General features: G+C 33.4%; 1 protein-coding gene across 2 annotated transcripts in view; it reads left to right on the top strand.

Annotated features, from left to right (window-relative positions):
• COL5A2 (collagen type V alpha 2 chain) overlaps positions 1 to 18,930 on the top strand; it is a 196,999-nt gene that overhangs the window by 101,274 nt on the left and 76,795 nt on the right. For both annotated transcript variants that reach the window (XM_056794115.1, XM_001378441.5), the window contains exons 2-6: positions 4,283 to 4,510; positions 6,060 to 6,073; positions 12,006 to 12,038; positions 12,839 to 12,871; positions 14,878 to 14,931. In XM_056794115.1, coding sequence (XP_056650093.1) covers positions 4,283 to 4,510; positions 6,060 to 6,073; positions 12,006 to 12,038; positions 12,839 to 12,871; positions 14,878 to 14,931 — 362 coding nt within the window. The remainder of the gene's footprint in view (positions 1 to 4,282; positions 4,511 to 6,059; positions 6,074 to 12,005; positions 12,039 to 12,838; positions 12,872 to 14,877; positions 14,932 to 18,930) is intronic.

The following is an 18,930-nucleotide window of genomic DNA, read 5'->3' as shown; positions in this document are numbered from 1 at the left end:
GGTTTAAAAACATTTAAACTGTCTTATGAAATGTTCACTCGTCTATTCCATATTTATGGGCAGTATTGCAATTTTTCCATACTGTATACAATTTTTTTCTTTTCTGATCATCTAATACACAATTTTTCTTTTTAAGGTGCTAGACTTCTGGGATGCTGCTAATTTGTGTGGACAACGTAGGGTTCAAAGAAGCCAGTGATGATATTAACTCTCAAAAGTGTCAGAATAAGAATGAATCTATAAATATATCATGTCTAGAACATCATAAATGCTTAATAAATGCTAGTTGAGGCTATCCACTACCATAGAAGGTGCTGCAGCCTGAATGCAGATCAATACAAATCATCTTTTACTTGATTTCCTTCATGAGTTTTTTCCTTGGGTTAACCATGTGTACTTTCTTTCACAATATAACAAATATTGAAATATGTATTCCATGAGAGCACATGTATCATCTATATCATATTACTTGTTTGGGGAGGGGAAAAAGAGACATGGATCACAAAATTTCAGAAAATGATTATTAAAAATTATATTGGCATGTAATTGGGAAGATTTAATGCTAAAAAAATTAAGATAAAAATAATTTGATTGATCGACTATACATTACTTTTACAGCTTATATATATTTTTTTAAAAATTGAAATTGATTTCAGAGGTGTAGGATGCTTCCAATGAACAACTTCCTTTTACTAATGTACACCAACAACTTCTTTGAGAGGGGAAGAGGACTTGCCCAGGGTCATACAGTCAACATGAGTCACAAATAAAAGACAAGCCCAGTTCTTGATTTCAAGACCAGTTCTCAAATCCAAGCTGCACTGTCCCCCCTCATATTCATGGATTTCAGTTAAATGAAAGTGATTGAAAAAGGAAATGATCACTTCACCATAAGAAGCATGTATACTTTTAAAATGTGTGATAATGGTGACACATCTCATTTGTTCTAACCACAATTTCTTATAAATGCATTTATTTTAAAACGAATAAAGGAAATTCAATACATATTTGTGCCATCTGCAATGTGGATGTGGAGTAAAGGGTAGGGGAGAGCACAGAGGAGAAGAGAGAGTTCTGAAGTTCAGAAGCAATCTTATGTCTTTGCTTTGAAGATGGATTTCAGACAAACACTCCATATTACTCTTACATCTAAATGTTAAATCTCAAGGCAAAAAGAGCTGCAATTACATTCAGACTGACTTCCACCATTATTTGAAGAAAAAAAAATCAGTGATGTAAATAATCCTCTTAGTGCACCTCCCAAACCCTCAGCATAATATAGAGAAAAAAACATTCATTATGGAGTCAGGAGACAGAGATTTAAATCCTGATTCTTCTACCTATCACCCTTAATAAACTGCAAAGCCCATAAAGGCAGATATTATAGGAAATATTTCTTCTCTAAAGATTTTTTTTTTTTGCATGGAACTAAGTACAGTGCTAAACTGATAGCACATTTTGAGCTGTATTGAATTGAATACATTCTTAGAACTGTGGATCAAACTGATTGAAAATACAAGTTGTTCCCAAGGTCTCAGGACACTGTGCACTAAGACTTTAGGGACAACCTGTAGTGTATAATTTGTGTAAATGCTGTGAAATCTTGTTCATAGTGTGAAGTTTGATATTTGCAAATATTCAGTGATTTCTTGAAATCCATGGGATACAATGGGGACAATTAACAGGGGAATGCACATATTTTACCAGTCATGCCAAAGGATTCACTGGATTGAATCTAGTGAGCCTCCACATTGCTGTGGCATGGCAGAATTCACTATGGAATTATACAGGCTTTGCATGACCTCTCTCTCTCTCTCTCTCTCTCTCTCTCTCTCTCTCTCTCTCTCTCTCTCTCTCTCTCTCTCTGTGTCTCTCCGTGTCTCTTTCTCCCCTTTTCCCCCTCTCCTACCCCACTTGTTTATCTGGAATGCACTCAGGCATGTACTGGAGCCAATTCATACAGTCTCAGGAGAACAAGTGGTCAAGTATTCAAGTGTGAGCATTTTACACCTCAGAAACTGGCAAACATCACAAAGCAGGACTTTATTGTTTTGGTTGATTGTCAGACTTAAAATGATGGAGGAAAGAGTAATAATTAAGATTTAAAATTTCAAAGTCTATACTATGTACATTTGTTTTGGGGAGCTAGTTGTTAAACATTTCCAGCACTCTGGAATAAAAAAAATATTATTATTATTTTTTTTTTGCTGGGAGATCTTTGCATGAAAGGTAGCGTTGTAGCTTGGATCATGATGTGAATAAAGAGCTCACATAATAGGAATAATTATACAATAATTATTGTCATTGATATTATGATTCAAGTTTTGCAAAACATTTTGTAATTATTATCTAATTTGAGCCATTTGATTTTTTTATTTCACTTGTAATATTTGGAATAAACCTGCAGAGACTTTTGGAGGGAGATGAAGATTTCTGATGTAGAGGAATCCAACTTAATTCTTCATCTAAAAAGCACAAATAAGTATGATGGTGACACATCCCAGAAGCATTTTTCCATATGTTAAACATCTGGGAAGAGGGCTAAACATGTTTGACAGAACATTACATATATACCCCAAAGAGTGGTGAGATAAATACCACTGTATTACTTAAGGAAGTAGATTTTAGTATCATTGTGGAACAATATGCTATGCTTTTGTTAATGGTTTTATTTCACACTGAAACTCTTTTCTTGAGTTTTCATTTTGTTATTTGAAGGCATATTTTTATGTGAAGTCACATTATGTGAAAAGATTATAATTGATGCAGACCGAGCAAACATAATTTTTTCCTTTTAGCTTTATTTAGCAATCCACAAGTGTTTTAAAAAATAATAACTCACATATTATTATATGTAACATAGCTTTTGTGCCTATAAAGGAAATATAAATTCTAATGCCATATAATTATTTTTTATTGTGATGCTTTTAAAGTTGTGCATAACTTTGGGTTAAAAATAAGGAAAATATTTAGCAGAGATCATATAAGGATTTTTATGTTATTTTATACTTATTTTTCTTCATGAAAATCTGATTTTGAAGCAAAGAAGATGAAATCATGGGAAAAGAATGAGTCTTCTTTTTACCTCAGGGTTTATGAGAAAACTTTATTTACGGGTCTTCTTTGCAACTCAGGATTAGATTCTGCTTTTCCTGATTGTATGTTTCAGTCTTCTTCCTGTGCCTCTGTGATGTGGTGGGAAATGTGGGATTTTGAAAGCTCTGCCCAGTGGAGTGCTAACCTTGACAGGTTCCACCCATTAAAATGCTTCCAGTATCATTGGTTGATAGACTCTGCTATTAGATAGGCTCATCACCAGAAGTTTGGGCTCAGAAGGTGGTGATTTTTGAAGAAAGTAGCTCAAGAAACTTCCTACTATGTTATAGAGGGGATTTAGTCTACTTGCATAGATGAAATGTCCACATAGAAGAAAATAATGAATCCTTGAAGGACTTAAGTATGCTTTAAAATACATTGGCTAGTTCATCAATGTTATTTGATGTTTTCCTCCATCTTATTTGGTCTGTTTCATCAATCACTAGGAAGTTTATGGAGTCACAGTTTGTGGTATAGAAAAAGTCACCATGAGATCACAGAAAGTTTATATTAACTCACTTTGAGGCCATCCACATTGGCATTCCTTTGAGCTGTCATTTCATATTAATTTTTAGAACTCTGTGCTAGCCTTTTTTCTTGAATGATCTCTCCACCTTCAATTGACTTTATGCCCTTTAAAATATGCTTCAAAATTTCCATCTTTCTGGAAATTCATCTTATTCTGATCATTCTTTTTCTCTTTATCCCTTCAGGATTTAGGTATTGGTTCATTTATCTACTATGTTTTTAATTGAGATTTTCCATTTATAGAAATATCTTAGTTCCCCAATTTTTGCCTATCTTTTTTCTCTTTCCTCCCTCCCTCCCTCCCTCACTCACTCTCTCCCTTCGTTCCTTCGTTCTTTCCTACCTTCCTTCCTTCCTTCCTTCCTTCCTTCCTTCCTTCCTGCCTTCCTTCCTGCCTTCCTTCCTTCTATCCTTCCTTCCTTCTATCCTTCCTCCTTCCCTCACTCCCTCCCACCCTCATTCCCTCTCTCCCTTTCTCCCTCCCTTCCTGCCTTCCAGCCTTCCTTCCTGTCTTATTTTCTTCCTTCTTCCCTTCTTTTCTTCCTTCCTATTTGCCTTCTTAGAAAATGTTGATTAATGATTTTCTTCATGATTATCACTGGATTCAGAAATTTCAGAGTATCAATAACACGCCCTATTCTTCTTTTTTCCCCCCTAGATGGATATGACCAAGAAATAGCCTGCACACAAAATGGTCAAATGTACTTGAACAGGGATATTTGGAAACCAGCCCCTTGTCAGATCTGTGTCTGTGATAATGGAGCCATTCTTTGTGACCAGATCCAGTGCCAGGAAGTCTTAGATTGTGCAGATCCAATTACTCCTTCTGGAGAATGCTGTCCTGTCTGCCCAAATACAGCTGGTGGTGGCAATAATCCAGGTTTTGGTAAGAATTCTGGAAATTTGCTATTTTACTCGGTGGGTTGATTAGCAAAAACTGTCTATCTTTAGAAGCCATTTAGGCTTAGTTCATCAGATATGAATTTTTTACTTCATCTGCTTTCTCTTTGAAGGAGGTGGAGGGGGGTATAGCTATATGGATCAATGTATGGCATGCTAGGCTGGGAATGGAGAGGACCTGGGTTCAAATCTGTCCTCAGACATTTCCTAGATATGTGAACCTGATCAAGTCACTTGACCCCCATTCCCTAGTCCTTTCCACTCTTCTGCCTTTTAACCAATACACAGTATTGCTTCCAAGACAGAAGGTAAGGGTTTGAAAAAAAAGAAAAAGAAATATATATATATATATATATATATATATATACATATATATATATCTGAAAATAAGGTGGCTGTACTCGCTTGTGATTTTTATCTTGCATTTGCAATAGAATGAAGTTAAAAGTTTGAGGTGTCAGATTTAAAAGTAAACAATTTTCCTAGAAAATCACAAATATTTAATGAGTTGGTAAGTGGGAAGTTGATAAGGCTTGTTCTGCTTAGTCTCAGAGAGCAGAACCAAGGCCATTTGACTGGAGTTATAAGGTCATAGAATTTAGTTTAATATGAAGAACTTCTTGGTCGCCTATGCTACTGAGGAATTGAATTAATTGCCCCAGTAGTGAATTCCCATGACAGACTAAGCAGGGGCTATATAGCTACTTAACAGGAAGAATGTATAAATGATTTGATAGGAGCAATTGGGAAGAAAGGAGATTAGAAAAATGTATGACTCTTAAGGTCATCCCCCAGCTCTAAATCTCTGATCGCCTCTGTAATTTTGTGAAAAATATTTTTAAAAGTGACACATCCTATAAATTGGCAATAATAAATTTGTATTATTTTTATTAAACTTTTGACCAAAAGTCAAATTCTAAATGTAAGCACATTTTCTTGTTATTCAGTTGTTTCAGTGGTGTCTGACTTTCTGTGACCCCATTTGCTGTTTTTTTTTCTTTTTTTTCTTTTTTTGGCAAAGATCCTGGAGTGGTTTGCCATTTCCTTCTCCCAGCTTGCTTTATAGATGAGGAGAACTTGTGGCAAGCAGAGTCACACATCTAATAAGCCTGTGAGACTGAATTTGAATTCAGGTTTTCCTGACTCCAGGCCTGGTGCTCTCTTTACACTTTCACTATACTACCTAGCTCTCCTATCCATTATAAATGAATAGTTCATATGTATGAGTTCTATTTACAATTCAATACTTTAATGAAGGCCACCTAAGTATTATTTAGTGATTGGCTTAATAACATTGGAAGTTGCAAAAGTATTTAATATGTTATATTACTCTGAAACTTTTACCTAGCCATAAGTTTAAATAATTCTGACTTCTCAGAGTAAAGTCTTAAATTAAGTGAATTTTTGCCCATAACTTTAAGCTGTTTCATAGTTAACATGGATTAAAAAATTATTTAAAAGTATGGTGTTTGCAAGTATTCAGCTAGATTTTTTTCAGTAATAATAATAATATATTTATGCTTTTCTTTTCATAGGTAGAGGAAGAAAGGTAAGTTCATGTTTATTTTGTTTACATTTAATTCATTGTAATCTGCACCCAAGCTTATCTCAGAGTTCTTTTTTAAGAAACAAAATACCCTGCTAACAGAAAACCTTAGGATTACTATCATCCAGTTACTGCCCAATCTAGCTAGGTAATTATCATCATCATCATCATTATTATTGGATACTAGTTCCAGGAAAATTCATTTCTGTTTAATTATTTATTGAGTACCTCTGATATATGGACTAGGTTCTTGCTATGGGTGATAGATAAAATGTACATGATTATTACTTTTAAATTAAAAATATTAAAAAATCTGTTTTCACCTTGCATAGAAAGAGAAGACATCACTTAAATTATTGAAGAATATTAATTAATTTTATTAATGTAGCATATCTGGTAGAGATATTTGAAATTAATTGTTATTCTAACCAGAATTTGCCATGGAAACTAGAACCATGCCCTATTTCAAATGAAAGGAAGAGATTCCTACCGTGAATGAAATTTACCCTACTTCTACCTTAACCTCAATTTACCTGAGATTAGGGCCAACTCCTGCCTCCCTATGACTGTCACAGAGAGGATAGACCTGGACCCTACTCTGCCATTAAGGAAGTCATAAACCAATTCTACATACATCCTTCATACTTTAAGAACTTCAAAAAAAGTAGCGATTCCTTCAATGTAGGTACTTCCTTCACTGATGCAGATCCTGATATCAGGAAAAGGATATGGGCTGGTTTTATATAAAAAATGAGGGATAATAGAAGAACAGTTTAAATTCTTTATTGTGAAGTAATGGACAGGGCACTAGAGTCAGGAAAACCAGGGTTCAAATACTTACTCTATACCTACCTCAAATACTTACTACCTTTGTGATCCTGGTCTAGTTGAAACTTTCTTTGTGCCTCTGACATCATTTGTAAAATAATGGGCTGAATTTGGTGGCATTTAAGCTTGTTTCCAGCTCTAAATTTAGTATTCTATAAGATACATGGAATATTAAAATATATAGAGAAGATGCTTCAGTATGCTGTATATAAGCCTTAAGGAAGGATTAGAAAAAGTCAGGAAAGAATTTCATGGAGGGAGAAGTTGAAGATAGAATGTGATCTGCTTTGTCATAGATCTATTAAAATCTTGCACTCTTAGAGCCCAGGTCTAAGCTACTTTTTATTCTTGGTGATCTTTTAACCAATTTCCAGGAACAAGGTGTATGTTTTTTTCCTCTCTATATTCAAATTTCTAGTTTTGTTCTGTGTTCCACTCTTGAATGTCCTTCACCAGTCTCCCCATTGTTTGGAATTCTATCCCTGATTCCCTAGTCACCATTAATTTCTGCATTATGGGTACCTGCTTTCCAGTTTCTCTGAAGTTAGGAATCTGATTGCCTATACTTCTATGCCTACTGCCTAATGCCAGGATAATTTGATTATGAGGTATTTCTCCTCCACAGGTCATGGGCAACCATGGGATATCCTTGAAACAAATTGTCCTGTTCCTTGCTTTTATCCTTGTTGTTTTGGTTTAGACATCCCCAAATTATACCATGTAACACTCTGTGTCTAACATGCCTTCTCTTGTCTAATTTTTCCTATCTCTGATATGCTTCCAATTATAATTGCTGCTTTAATGGGGCATTCTTCTTGGTTGTTAGATCAATGTATTTTACCTTAAATGAGGCTAAAACACTAATCTCCATGGCAAGTTTTTGACAGATTACAATTAGTTTCAATTATTTCCATTTTGTAAAGAATTGCCATATTTTATCCTTTTATTTTAGCAATTGATCCTCTTAGTCAATATTTCATAGACGCAGGAAAAAAACTGCTCTTCATATTCATTAAAAACATTCAATTCACAGACCCATAGAAAATCATAGAATCTCAAGGTTAGAAAGAATTTCTGAGATTATGTAATCTAATACACATTTGAAAAATAATCTCTCCACAATATGCCTAACAAATGGTTATCTGCTCTTTGCTTGAAGATTTCAAATGAGGGAAAATCTACCTCCATCCATGACAACTTATTCCACTTTAACATAATTCTGTGTTAGAAAGTATATTCCCTGACAACAAGTTTAAGTGTGTTCCTCTGTAACTTCTACCCATTGCTCTTAGTTCTACCCTCCAGAATCAAGCAGAACACATCTAATCCTTCATCCATGGAGTAATTCTTCCAATGTTTGAAAATAAAAAGGAGTCAATATGAAGGGTTAGGAGCTGCCATCCAGCTAAATTCTTCTAACATTTTCTTCCATATAACATTAAAGTAATCCCTCAAATAAAATTTTGGAGTGACAGTCAGAAAAATGTCAGGGTGCAATATTGTTCCAGCCTTAGAAAATTTGATGTCAGGAGAAGTCCAGGAAGCCTATCTAAAGTCTATACATGTTTCTTTGGTACCAACGGCTGTGGCAATAGTGGCCAAAATAGCAGAAGTGCTTTTAGCTCAGAGATGGTAAGGGGGTCAGACAACTGATCAGGAAGAGATTATAGGGCTTTCCTTTGCTGGCACTGGGTGAAGATGGCACTGATTATCAACTCTATTGTTCACATGTAGTTCTGGGTCACAGTTGCAGGCTGGAGAGGATCACCAGTGGCCAACAACAAGGAAGGAGAGACCCTGGTCACATTTCAAAGCAAAGAGGAATACAAGCATTTGCAACTTCAGGGAACTATAGGCCCTTCATGGGAAAAGATCAAAGGGCAGACCAGGAGAGCAATAACTATACCTCATACAGGATCACACCACTTTGGAAGCAACAAAAATCTGAAGACTACAAAACTAGTTTTGAAAAAAGTAGTATAAAAATCTTAAAGCTTGGTACAGAGCCTCCCTAATTCCAAGGTAACTCCCAATGTTTACATAAAATTCAAATATAAGAAACAGGCTGGTAAAATGGGCAAATAACATCAAAAATAATTATTACTCTGGCAGTGGAGCCTAAGACATAAACTCAGAAGAAGAAAACAATGCAAAAATAACTACCAAAAAAAGTCTCAATGAAAAATGTTGATTGGATCCAAACCAAAACCTGAATCCTAGGAAAACTTAAAGAAATAGAAAAGTGATAGAGAAAAAAATTGAAAAATGAAATTGATGCAAGAAAATTATGAAAGTAGAATTAATATCTTGGTTAAAGAGACATAAAAATATTGAAGAAAATAAAACCTTAAAAAACAGAATTGTCCAAATGTTAAAAGAAATACAAAAATCTACTTAGGAGAACTTAAAAACAGAAAAAGGAAAATAACCTCTATGTTCTAAAATAATTATAGCATCTCTCTTTGTAGTAGCAAAGAACTGGGAATTGAAAGGATGGCCATCAACTGGGGGAAAGGCCAAACTGTCTGTGGCATATAATTTTGATTGAATATTATTCACCCTAAAAATGATGAGCAGATTAATTTTGGGAAAAAATAGAAAAATCTACATGAAATTATGAAAAGTGAAATGAACAGAAACAAGAGAATATTATACATAGCTATGTTGGTAAAGGTGTAGGCCTGATGTGCTAGAGGGGGCTGCTCTGTTCCCCCTCTTTACCATGCCTGAGGACAATTTTCAAATGCTTTTACTCTCTACTCAGCAGCCTAAAATGAGCACATCTTCCCTCTTCTCTCTGGGGAAATGCGAGGGACTCACAGGCAGATTGAGGATGCAGTTTGGGTACATAATCTCTAAAAGGTTTGCCAATGCTTATATATAGCAACAGAAATATTGTTTGAAGAATGAGTTGTATATGTTCACCCCAGAGAAAGAACTAATAAATAGAAATAAGTAAGACATAGTTTTATCCATACATATATCTTTTTGTCAAATGATGCCTTCTCTGATAGAGGGAGGTGAGGAAAGGAAGGGAGTTAACTAGATATTTTAATGTAATAAAAATAAATTTAAATTAAGCAAGCAGAATTGACCAAGTGGAAAAAGAAGTACAAAATCTCAATGAAGATTATAACTCCTTAGAAATTAGAATTGCGAAATGAAGCTAATGACTCCATGAGACATAAAGAAACAATAAAACAAAGTCTTAAGAATGAAAGAAGGAAATGTGAAATATCTCATCAGAAAAAGAACTGACTTGGAAAACAGATCATGAGAGATGATTTAAGAACTATTAGAATATCTAAAAAGCTATAATGAAGAGCCTTTTCATTATATTTCAAAAAATTATATTTTAAGAAATTATCAAAGAAAACTGCTTTGATAGATCCAGAGGGTAAAATAGAAATTGAAAGAATCTAGCAATCACCTCCTGAAAGTGATCCCAAAATGAAAACTCCCAGGAATGTTATAACTGAATTCCAGAGCTCCAAGGTACAAGGGAAAATACCTTAAGCATATAGAAGGAAATTATTCAAATATCATAGAACCATAGTCAGGATCACACAGAGTTCAGTGAATTGCGTGTTAAAGGATCAGAAGACTTGGAATATAATCTTCTGGAAGGCAAAGGACCTGAGATTACAACCAAGAATAACCTACCCAGCAAAACTGAGTAAAATCCTTCAAGGAAAAAGAAATATTTAATGAATTAGAGAACTTCTAAGAATTCCTGAGGAAAAGTCTAGAGCATAATAGAAAATTTGGTATTCAAACAGAAGACTCAAGAGATTAAGGTAAACATGAAAGAACATTTCTAAGTGTCTAAACTGTTAATACTTTGTTTTGAAGAGTACTATTGACATCATGAAGTGATGACTTGGGCTTGAACTGGATTTAAGTGAAGGAGATTTGGACAAAGTTGTCAGCCTCAATCTCTCTTCTAGAGTCATCAAAATCCAGTGTGAACACAAAAGTCAAGATGACTGGTGAAGGCCCAGAATTCAGTGAATGACTTTGACATCTTCAATATCTGACCAAGCTCTAAGTGCTCCACCACTTCTGTTTCAGTTGTTTTCAATGGACATTGGAAATAATTGTTCTCATCTGCCTATTCTGCCTGAGGAAATCTTCATATGCTTTGGGTATACGTCCCCCTAACTCACTGGTGTTTTGGGGCTGTTGGCTACCCTCAACCTGGTTTTGCCTGTCTTCTGAGATGGTTTTACTGAATGTGGCCACTGCACATGCTATAGCATCTTGGAACCACAGGTGAAAGTGGGCTCAAAGAGAGATACCAAAGGTGGCTGAGCAGCCCTCTAAAGGGCTTGGAAAACCCTCACACCAATGACACTAGTCTTCCCTGAATACCCTTTACAAATCTATAGAGTAGAAGAGTTTAGGAGAATAGCATTGATTTTTGAAGGCTAAATCATGCTAAACTAATTTATTTTTTTTGATAATAGATATATTCTATGTTGCTTTCAGAAAATGATTTTATTCATACACTATACTCTCATAGACAGGCTTAGTAAATATGATCAAAACCTTATTGCTATAATTAGGTTGGCAAACAATAGATTGAGGTTTCTGTCTAACAGAATGGGGTCTATTCAGGAGAAGCACAAGGAGTAGGAGGCAGTGTGGAAGAGAAGAGTAGATTGGTCACCTATGAGGCCTATTAGGGTTAATATCTATAAAAATGAACTGGATAAGGGAATGGAGAACATATTCATTAAATCTTCAAATGTTATTAATTGAGATTGGGTGGATAATATAATTGAGAATATCTGATGATTTTATTTAAAGGTCCCATGAAAAGGATGAAGTTTTATAAGAGAGTGGTTCAGGGACAAAGAATGAAAATGTTAAAATAAAGATTGATATTAAGAAGGCATTGAAAGATTTTGCTTCTTTATAATCCTTTCTTATTGGGTCCCCATTGATATTTGCTAAAAGAGAAAAAAACTTCATTACCTAATATGCAATTAGCTACACATAAAATATTAAGGACCTATTTCCCCATTTCCATTATAAAAATGATGGTATTTAGTATAAAACATAATAAATAATAATTAATGATAACAAATAATTTTCTTCTTTATAGGGACAAAAAGGTGAACCTGGATTAGTACCTGTTGTAAGTAGTTATCTTTCTTCCCAATATAATTGTTTATAGAATTAATATTTTATTTTTTGATTTAGAAAAACATGTAAAAATAATTCTTGAGTTAATAAATAACACTGGTATAACTCCATATAGGCAGGAGTTTATTTGTTAGTGATATCACTGGGATCTAAAACAATAAGTTCTTGAATTTTTTACAACTTTATTTGCCAAAGGTAAAAAATATGGCATTTGAAAAATGAATTTCATTCCATAGTTGTGCAGTGAAGTTTGAGCAGGCCATAAATGTGGGAATAATATTTTGATGATAACTCTACAATCCAGAGATAAAGGTGGAAAAGTGTTTTATTATTTCAAATTGAAAGAAATGAAAAAATCAATAAGGCTGATGAAATTCTCACAGAATATCTTTAGATTTATAGGTAATTGGAAATCTGATGATATTTCTCTTGGATAGAGCAAGAAAGATTTGTAAATGTCACATAATATAGGGAAGATAAATTAAACATGCATTGCTTAGGCACTCTTTCTGATAATCACAAACATTAAATGAGCAAGTGAGTTCTTGTCATTTTCTGCAGATGTTGATGTAGTGTTTATTGTGAGTCATGAAATGCTACAAGTTTAGATAATATTTCTTATTCACCTAGCCTTTCATTTCATGCCAATTTTAGATAGTCGAAGTGATTTAGAAATATACAAGACTTTTGCTAGATCATAACAGCCCATGTTAATTTTCTCAAATACACATTACTTTATTCTTAGAAATCTAGGAAAAATAATATTTTATACTGATGATTTTATTTGTTTAGGTAACTGGGATACGAGGTCGCCCAGGACCATCAGTAAGTACTTTTGTAATTTTATATTCTTTGACAATATTGTGATGGCAAGAATATTGTGTTAAAGAAGAGAAACAACTGCTTGATTACATGGGTTGAGGGGGATATGATTAGAGATATAGACTCCAAATGATCATCCTAGTGCAAACATCAACAATATGAAAATCGGATTTGATCCAGGACAAATATAAAACTCAGTGGAAATGCACATGGGCTACTGGAAGGGGTAGGGGGAGGGAAGGGAAAGAATATGATTCTTGTAACCAAGGAATAATGTTCTAAACTGACTAAATAAAATTTTAAGAAAGAATATTGTGTTCAGGAGAGTATGGTAAAATCCAAAGCAATTGGATCCATCCAAAATTTAAAGCAAAGCAAAACTGAGTTAGCCTGAATATTTCTCAAACATTTTTTTAAAAGAAAGAATTTAATCAGGAATAAATGAAATAAAAGATCAATTTGTCAAATATTTTTACCTTTAAAGATCAAATTATGTTAGTTGAAATTAATTTGCATGTATTAGAGAGAGTAGGATGAAAATTTTATTATCAAAGCAAAATTATAATTTCTGGTTATAAATTTTATGTTCAAAGTCATCTGCATAGCTAGGAAATATTATAGCAAAATTCTAAAAAAAGTTAAGAATATTCTTGCACAAGTTGACAAAATCAATGTACCTGAGCCTTTGATTAGTTACAATTTCATTCTGGTAGTGGAGTTATAGAGAATAGTCAAAGGAAAAAAAAATAGAATTCAGCATTATTTCCTCATGCCTCTGATTGATTTTGCTAATTGGTTCAGGATTGTTGATAGCTTTTTGGAGGAAAAAGGAATCTGTGAGTAATGGGTTTTTAATCAAATATTGCAAAATTGGTCTGAACTTAGCCTTAAATAAACTGCTATGTTCCAAAGGTGTCAATATTTAAACACACACACAAACATAACAGAAAAAAAACAAAATAAATTAGCCTTAGTGAATTATGAATCTGTCATGTCCTAATCCATTCAATAAGAAAGCTCTGTTTCAACTTGTCCAGGATTTTGAATTTAATGAGTTTATGATCTGATTTGTTATGATACTTTTGCTCTTCTCAAATGCTTCCAATCTTCAATTGAAGTGTGTGTTTTGTAGAAAAAGTTAGAGATGGAAGAACATTTTTCCCTAAAAATCAAAATTTTCCAAGAGTTATGTTAGTTTCTATAGAAATCATATACTTGCCCCACTTAGGAAAAGTGCTAAAGTTTTGATATTTATTAGAAAAATTTTGAACTCTCCACAGAAGTCCACTTCTGAAATCTCAAAATGGCATGAAAGTTCTATTAAGTGCTCCACAAGTATGCCAGCACATTCCAAGCTTGAGATGGTTCTGCTAGGATATAGGTTTAATGACAAATGTCTGTAACTGAAAAGCAGACTAAAGTTCGCTTGTAAATGCCATCAACTGCTGGTTTCATTTGGCAGTGGGAGATAGGAGGAGGAACTCATGGAATCATTTATCTAGGTATGTGATAGAGGGAAAATCCACATGAATGAAGTCATGAATCCTGAACTCTTTGGAGCAAGGAACTATAGCAATTAAAATCTGTGAAAATGAAATGGGTATTCCATCCACAAGTAAGATGTGGATGAACTAATTAAAGAATATTTGAAGATGTGTAAGTCATTAATTGGCTAAAATACTTTTTTCCCCTAAATTTCCCATTACTTTCTTGGGAATTTGAATAACTCTTCTAAGGTGTCAGGTAGAATTTCTACCAGTTGCATTGATATATTGATAAACCATATTAATAGGTTGGGGAAAACAAATTTAGAACCATTCTTTAGAAATAATGGACTATCCTCATAACACAATTTTATTTTCTATATTTTTCAAATTATATAAATAAAAATACTTTCTAATGTGTTTTCTTTTTTTCCTCTTATCAAAATAGATTTTAATTTTCAGCTTTGCAGTATTTTATAAAATGTGTATACATAAATATGATAAATTTCTCTTTATTGTTATTAGGGACCTCCAGGATCTCAAGGACCAAGAGGAGAGCGAGGCCCTAAAGGAAGACCTGTAAGTTTCTAATTGACTTTTCCATCTATAGAAATATTCCCATGCCTGGCAAACCTGCAACATTTTCAATGGTCTTAGAACAGGATATTTGTTTCTAGTCTGTCTTATGCAATTAAACATTTCAAGTTATTCTTTATTTGAAGTGGTTATGCAGGCATAGTTCTGCCTTACATTAAAATATGCATATATGTATATATAATTTATACATGATCTTAGGCAAATCACTTTATCTCTCAGTCCTTGAAACATCTCTCTGATTCTCTCATTTACAGAGTTACTCATCTACTTTGGTAAAAGCAATTTCTCCACCAAGAGGTCCCCCCACACTAAAAGAATCCCATGTCCAACCCCTCTTCCTCCATAAAAAAAGGTTATTTATAAGATATACATAGATGCTGTGTGCTGGATCCTTGAGATCCCATCTCAAAATAACAAAGAACCCTAGAAGGGAAATTATAGTATAGTGAATTGCTTTCAGATGTTATATTTCACTAGAAATGAATTTTGCCAAGAATATCTTATAATGCTGACCCATACAGGTGGTATTTCTATTCTATAGGATTCATTAAAAGGTAAAATCAGAGGGAAAAAAAGATTAGATGATTTAAATTCTTTCAAGTATGGTTATGAACTAAATTTCTTAATTTCCTCAGTAACTCTAAGTATTGAATATATAAAAATTATGAGGCTATTAAAATTATTCTTCATTGTAAAAAATGTCCTTGCTGTAGCACAATTAAAGCCATTTGAGTAAAATGATCTATTGTGCTCACTTGAATTGAATCCAGAGAATAAATACAATACACATTAAAAAGCTTGTTAACTATTGTCCCCACTAATATTCAGTACTAATACTCTTGGCTTCTCAGGGGACCTAAGAATATTTTCTTCCTGTTTTCTCACTCCTAACAGCCAGACTTTTCATATTCCCATGATATACCCTCCACACCTTACATTAGAGTATGTTCTGAGGAGTAAAGTCATCATGAATCTATGACTCAGTAGAATGTATATAAACAGATTTGTATCTTCTCTAGGACGTATCTACTTTAGAGAATTGTCTGCAACTGTAACTTTTCGACCCCCTAAACATGTAGGGAGGGGACCGAGCAAGGAAAGGAATGAGTCATATGAATGTATTTCCTACACACTACAAAACTCATTCCACCTCTCATGCTTGAGTGTTTTACCACCTTCACCTGGCTGATAGCTTCCCAAGTCAACATTCTGATTTATTTCATCACCCCCACACTACCTATCCCCACATTCTGACCACCCAGAGCCTGGTGTGATACATTTATCCATCGCCATCCTCAGTCTCTGGTGGTACTTTAACAGTTCAAGTCCAAAGGACTTAAGATGGTTGAATTTTATATTTAATATTCAACAATTTCTTTATGCCTTTCTAATTAGGGCTTTTGCTCATCAGTAATGATCCTAGAAAAAACATAGCCCTGAGTATCTGCTCCTCTTCTTTTTTTTACGCTTCCCTTTAACAAAATCTTCCCCCTCTATTTGCCCATACCTGCCTCCTTACCTCTGCACAAAAACTCCCAGCCTTCCCACATATACTCTTCCACACATATCCCAAATACTACATGATGAGATTTTATTCAATTTATTATAATCATAATAAAATTATAATATAAAATTATATGTACAATTATGATAAAACATAAAAATTGTAATAAAAAATAAAAAAAAATCTAAGATTCAATTTATTGATAGGTGATTCTAAGATTCTGGGAAACCTAGGGGAGACTGAGCTAGTATGTCAACTCTGGATGTTTAAAGGCTGCCATCTAGTGGCCAACGTGGAAAATTCCTTTTATTACTTTGAATTAAATTGTACCAGGGAAACGAGAAGCTTGTGGCACTGTAATTAATGAAATGAATGCATATAAATATAAATGAATAATTATTTATGTACTTTAAGAATATGGACATAAGATGTCTTGTTTCCAGTGTATGCATTAGCTGACTCTAGAACTTTGATAAAAATTGTTCTTCAGAATCATCCATTCCACAAAGATGAGAGAATCCGTGAATTTATTAAATATTCTTTTTTGTTGTTATTAGAAACAGTCTTATTTACCAGGTTTACTCCAGGATAATTTTAGAATATTTATTTTCTTATTTAGGACATTTTCCCTTTATTTTCAAAATTCCACTTCTATAGCTGTGGTAGCCTATACTTTTTTAGACAAGATTTGATTTGGATCTATTCACAAAGTATGATATTTATAGATCAGACTTCTAGAAAGTGGTTCTCCCACATCATAGAATAGGGAAGTGTAATATCTTGTTCTTTAGTTCCCCAAATTCCCTTCCACTTTGATGATGCAGAATAATATCAAATACTGCATTTTATGTATGTATGTATGTATGTATGCATATATATATACATATATATAGTCTTTCAAAATGAAATCTCTTCAGGAACAGGAATTGTATATTTTATTTTGCTTTCTTTATGTCATAATACCTAATTATCGCTAAATAATGGTATGACATATATGGTGTAATCAATTATCAAGTCAGTAAGCTTTTATTAAGCAACTAGTATGTGTCAAGCACTGTGCTAATTACTGAGGTTGTAAAAAAATTACAAGAAAGTTCCTACCTTCAATGAAGTCTCAATCTAATGGTGGAAGAGAACTTACAAATAACTATACACAAACAAAGTACTAAGGGATATATATTTGATGACAATTGTAGAATATTTTTTAGTGTCAACAGGTCCTGACACTAAAAGGGGAGAAATAGGATGCCCCCCCACCTTGTCTTTAGTAATTATATGAAATTCCATTTGATTTTGACTATAAAGATTTGCTCTTGGGCCCTTAGATATCAAAGTCAGCTTTGTATAAAGAAGATACTCCATTGGCAAGGGGAATTTCTTGAATACTTTCCTAAGAAATTATAGAAATAAAACACAAGTATGCATTTCATAGATTATTTTATCTTTTCTACCAGAAAAAGGAATAGCCAGTTTGATTAATTTAGCAATCTGAATTTTTATTTAACACAGAGGAAATAAATTTAAAATTAGTTATGAGAAGCAAATTTATTTATTATGTAAGTTTTGTAGTATTAGCAGGTACTAATTCTACTCTACTAAAGTCTTTTTAAACCATCTTTAAGACTTGAACAACTTACTTTTACTACTTCCACTTCTCCCTGCTGAGTTTTCTTTTCTTTGAAAATATACCAACTAATCAATTTAAAGAATGCTTTCTTTTTGATGGCTTATGTTCTATGTTCTCTTATCTCACATCAGAATTCCCTTCTCTATTTTTTCCCTTTATACTATCAATTCCCTTCTAAGTATTCCTTTTATCATAAATTTCTTATTGCTTTTTAAGAACTTTGTTTGACCCTTAGTATTAAAAGCAAAGATTTAAGAATTTTAAGAATGAAAATGAAAAGGCAAAACATGCTTATGATGGGTGTGTTCAGGGATATTTCCATAGTTGATAGCTCAGATATTTGATGTGGGATCACAGGGGTGTAGAATTTGGGACAATTATGATTGCTTTCTCCTCCAACAAGCTAGGCTTTATGTCACTGTACTTTCCATTATTGATCAATTTTTGATTGAAATATAATAAAATATAAAATAATTTAATTGAGTGAATGAGTTGAATTGAAATAGAAGTTAAGCAGATTAACAGACATATCCTAAACATAGTATATTGAAACAAATGACTTGCAGAAGAGAGTAAGTTAGCTATGTGCAGCAAATACTCTGAATAGAAAAATCTAATAAAATGTGATAAGAAGATTTTAAGGTAGTTGTATTGGAAATGAGAGATTAATTTTTGAAGCATAAATAGGTAGTCAGTTTTTTCTATAAATTCCCCACCATTAAGTAGCCAGTGCTCTCTAAATGGATGCTTATTTGGTAGGGGCAGAGACTGAGATTGATTCTTTGATTTTATTGGGATAGTAAAACTCTTATCAATGCAAGGTGACATCTTTGAAATTTATAGTCTTAAA

The sequence above is a fragment of the Monodelphis domestica genome, chromosome 4 (genome assembly GCF_027887165.1).
Source record: "Monodelphis domestica isolate mMonDom1 chromosome 4, mMonDom1.pri, whole genome shotgun sequence".
Lineage (NCBI taxonomy): Eukaryota > Metazoa > Chordata > Mammalia > Didelphimorphia > Didelphidae > Monodelphis > Monodelphis domestica.
This window is presented reverse-complemented; position numbering and strand designations above follow the sequence as displayed.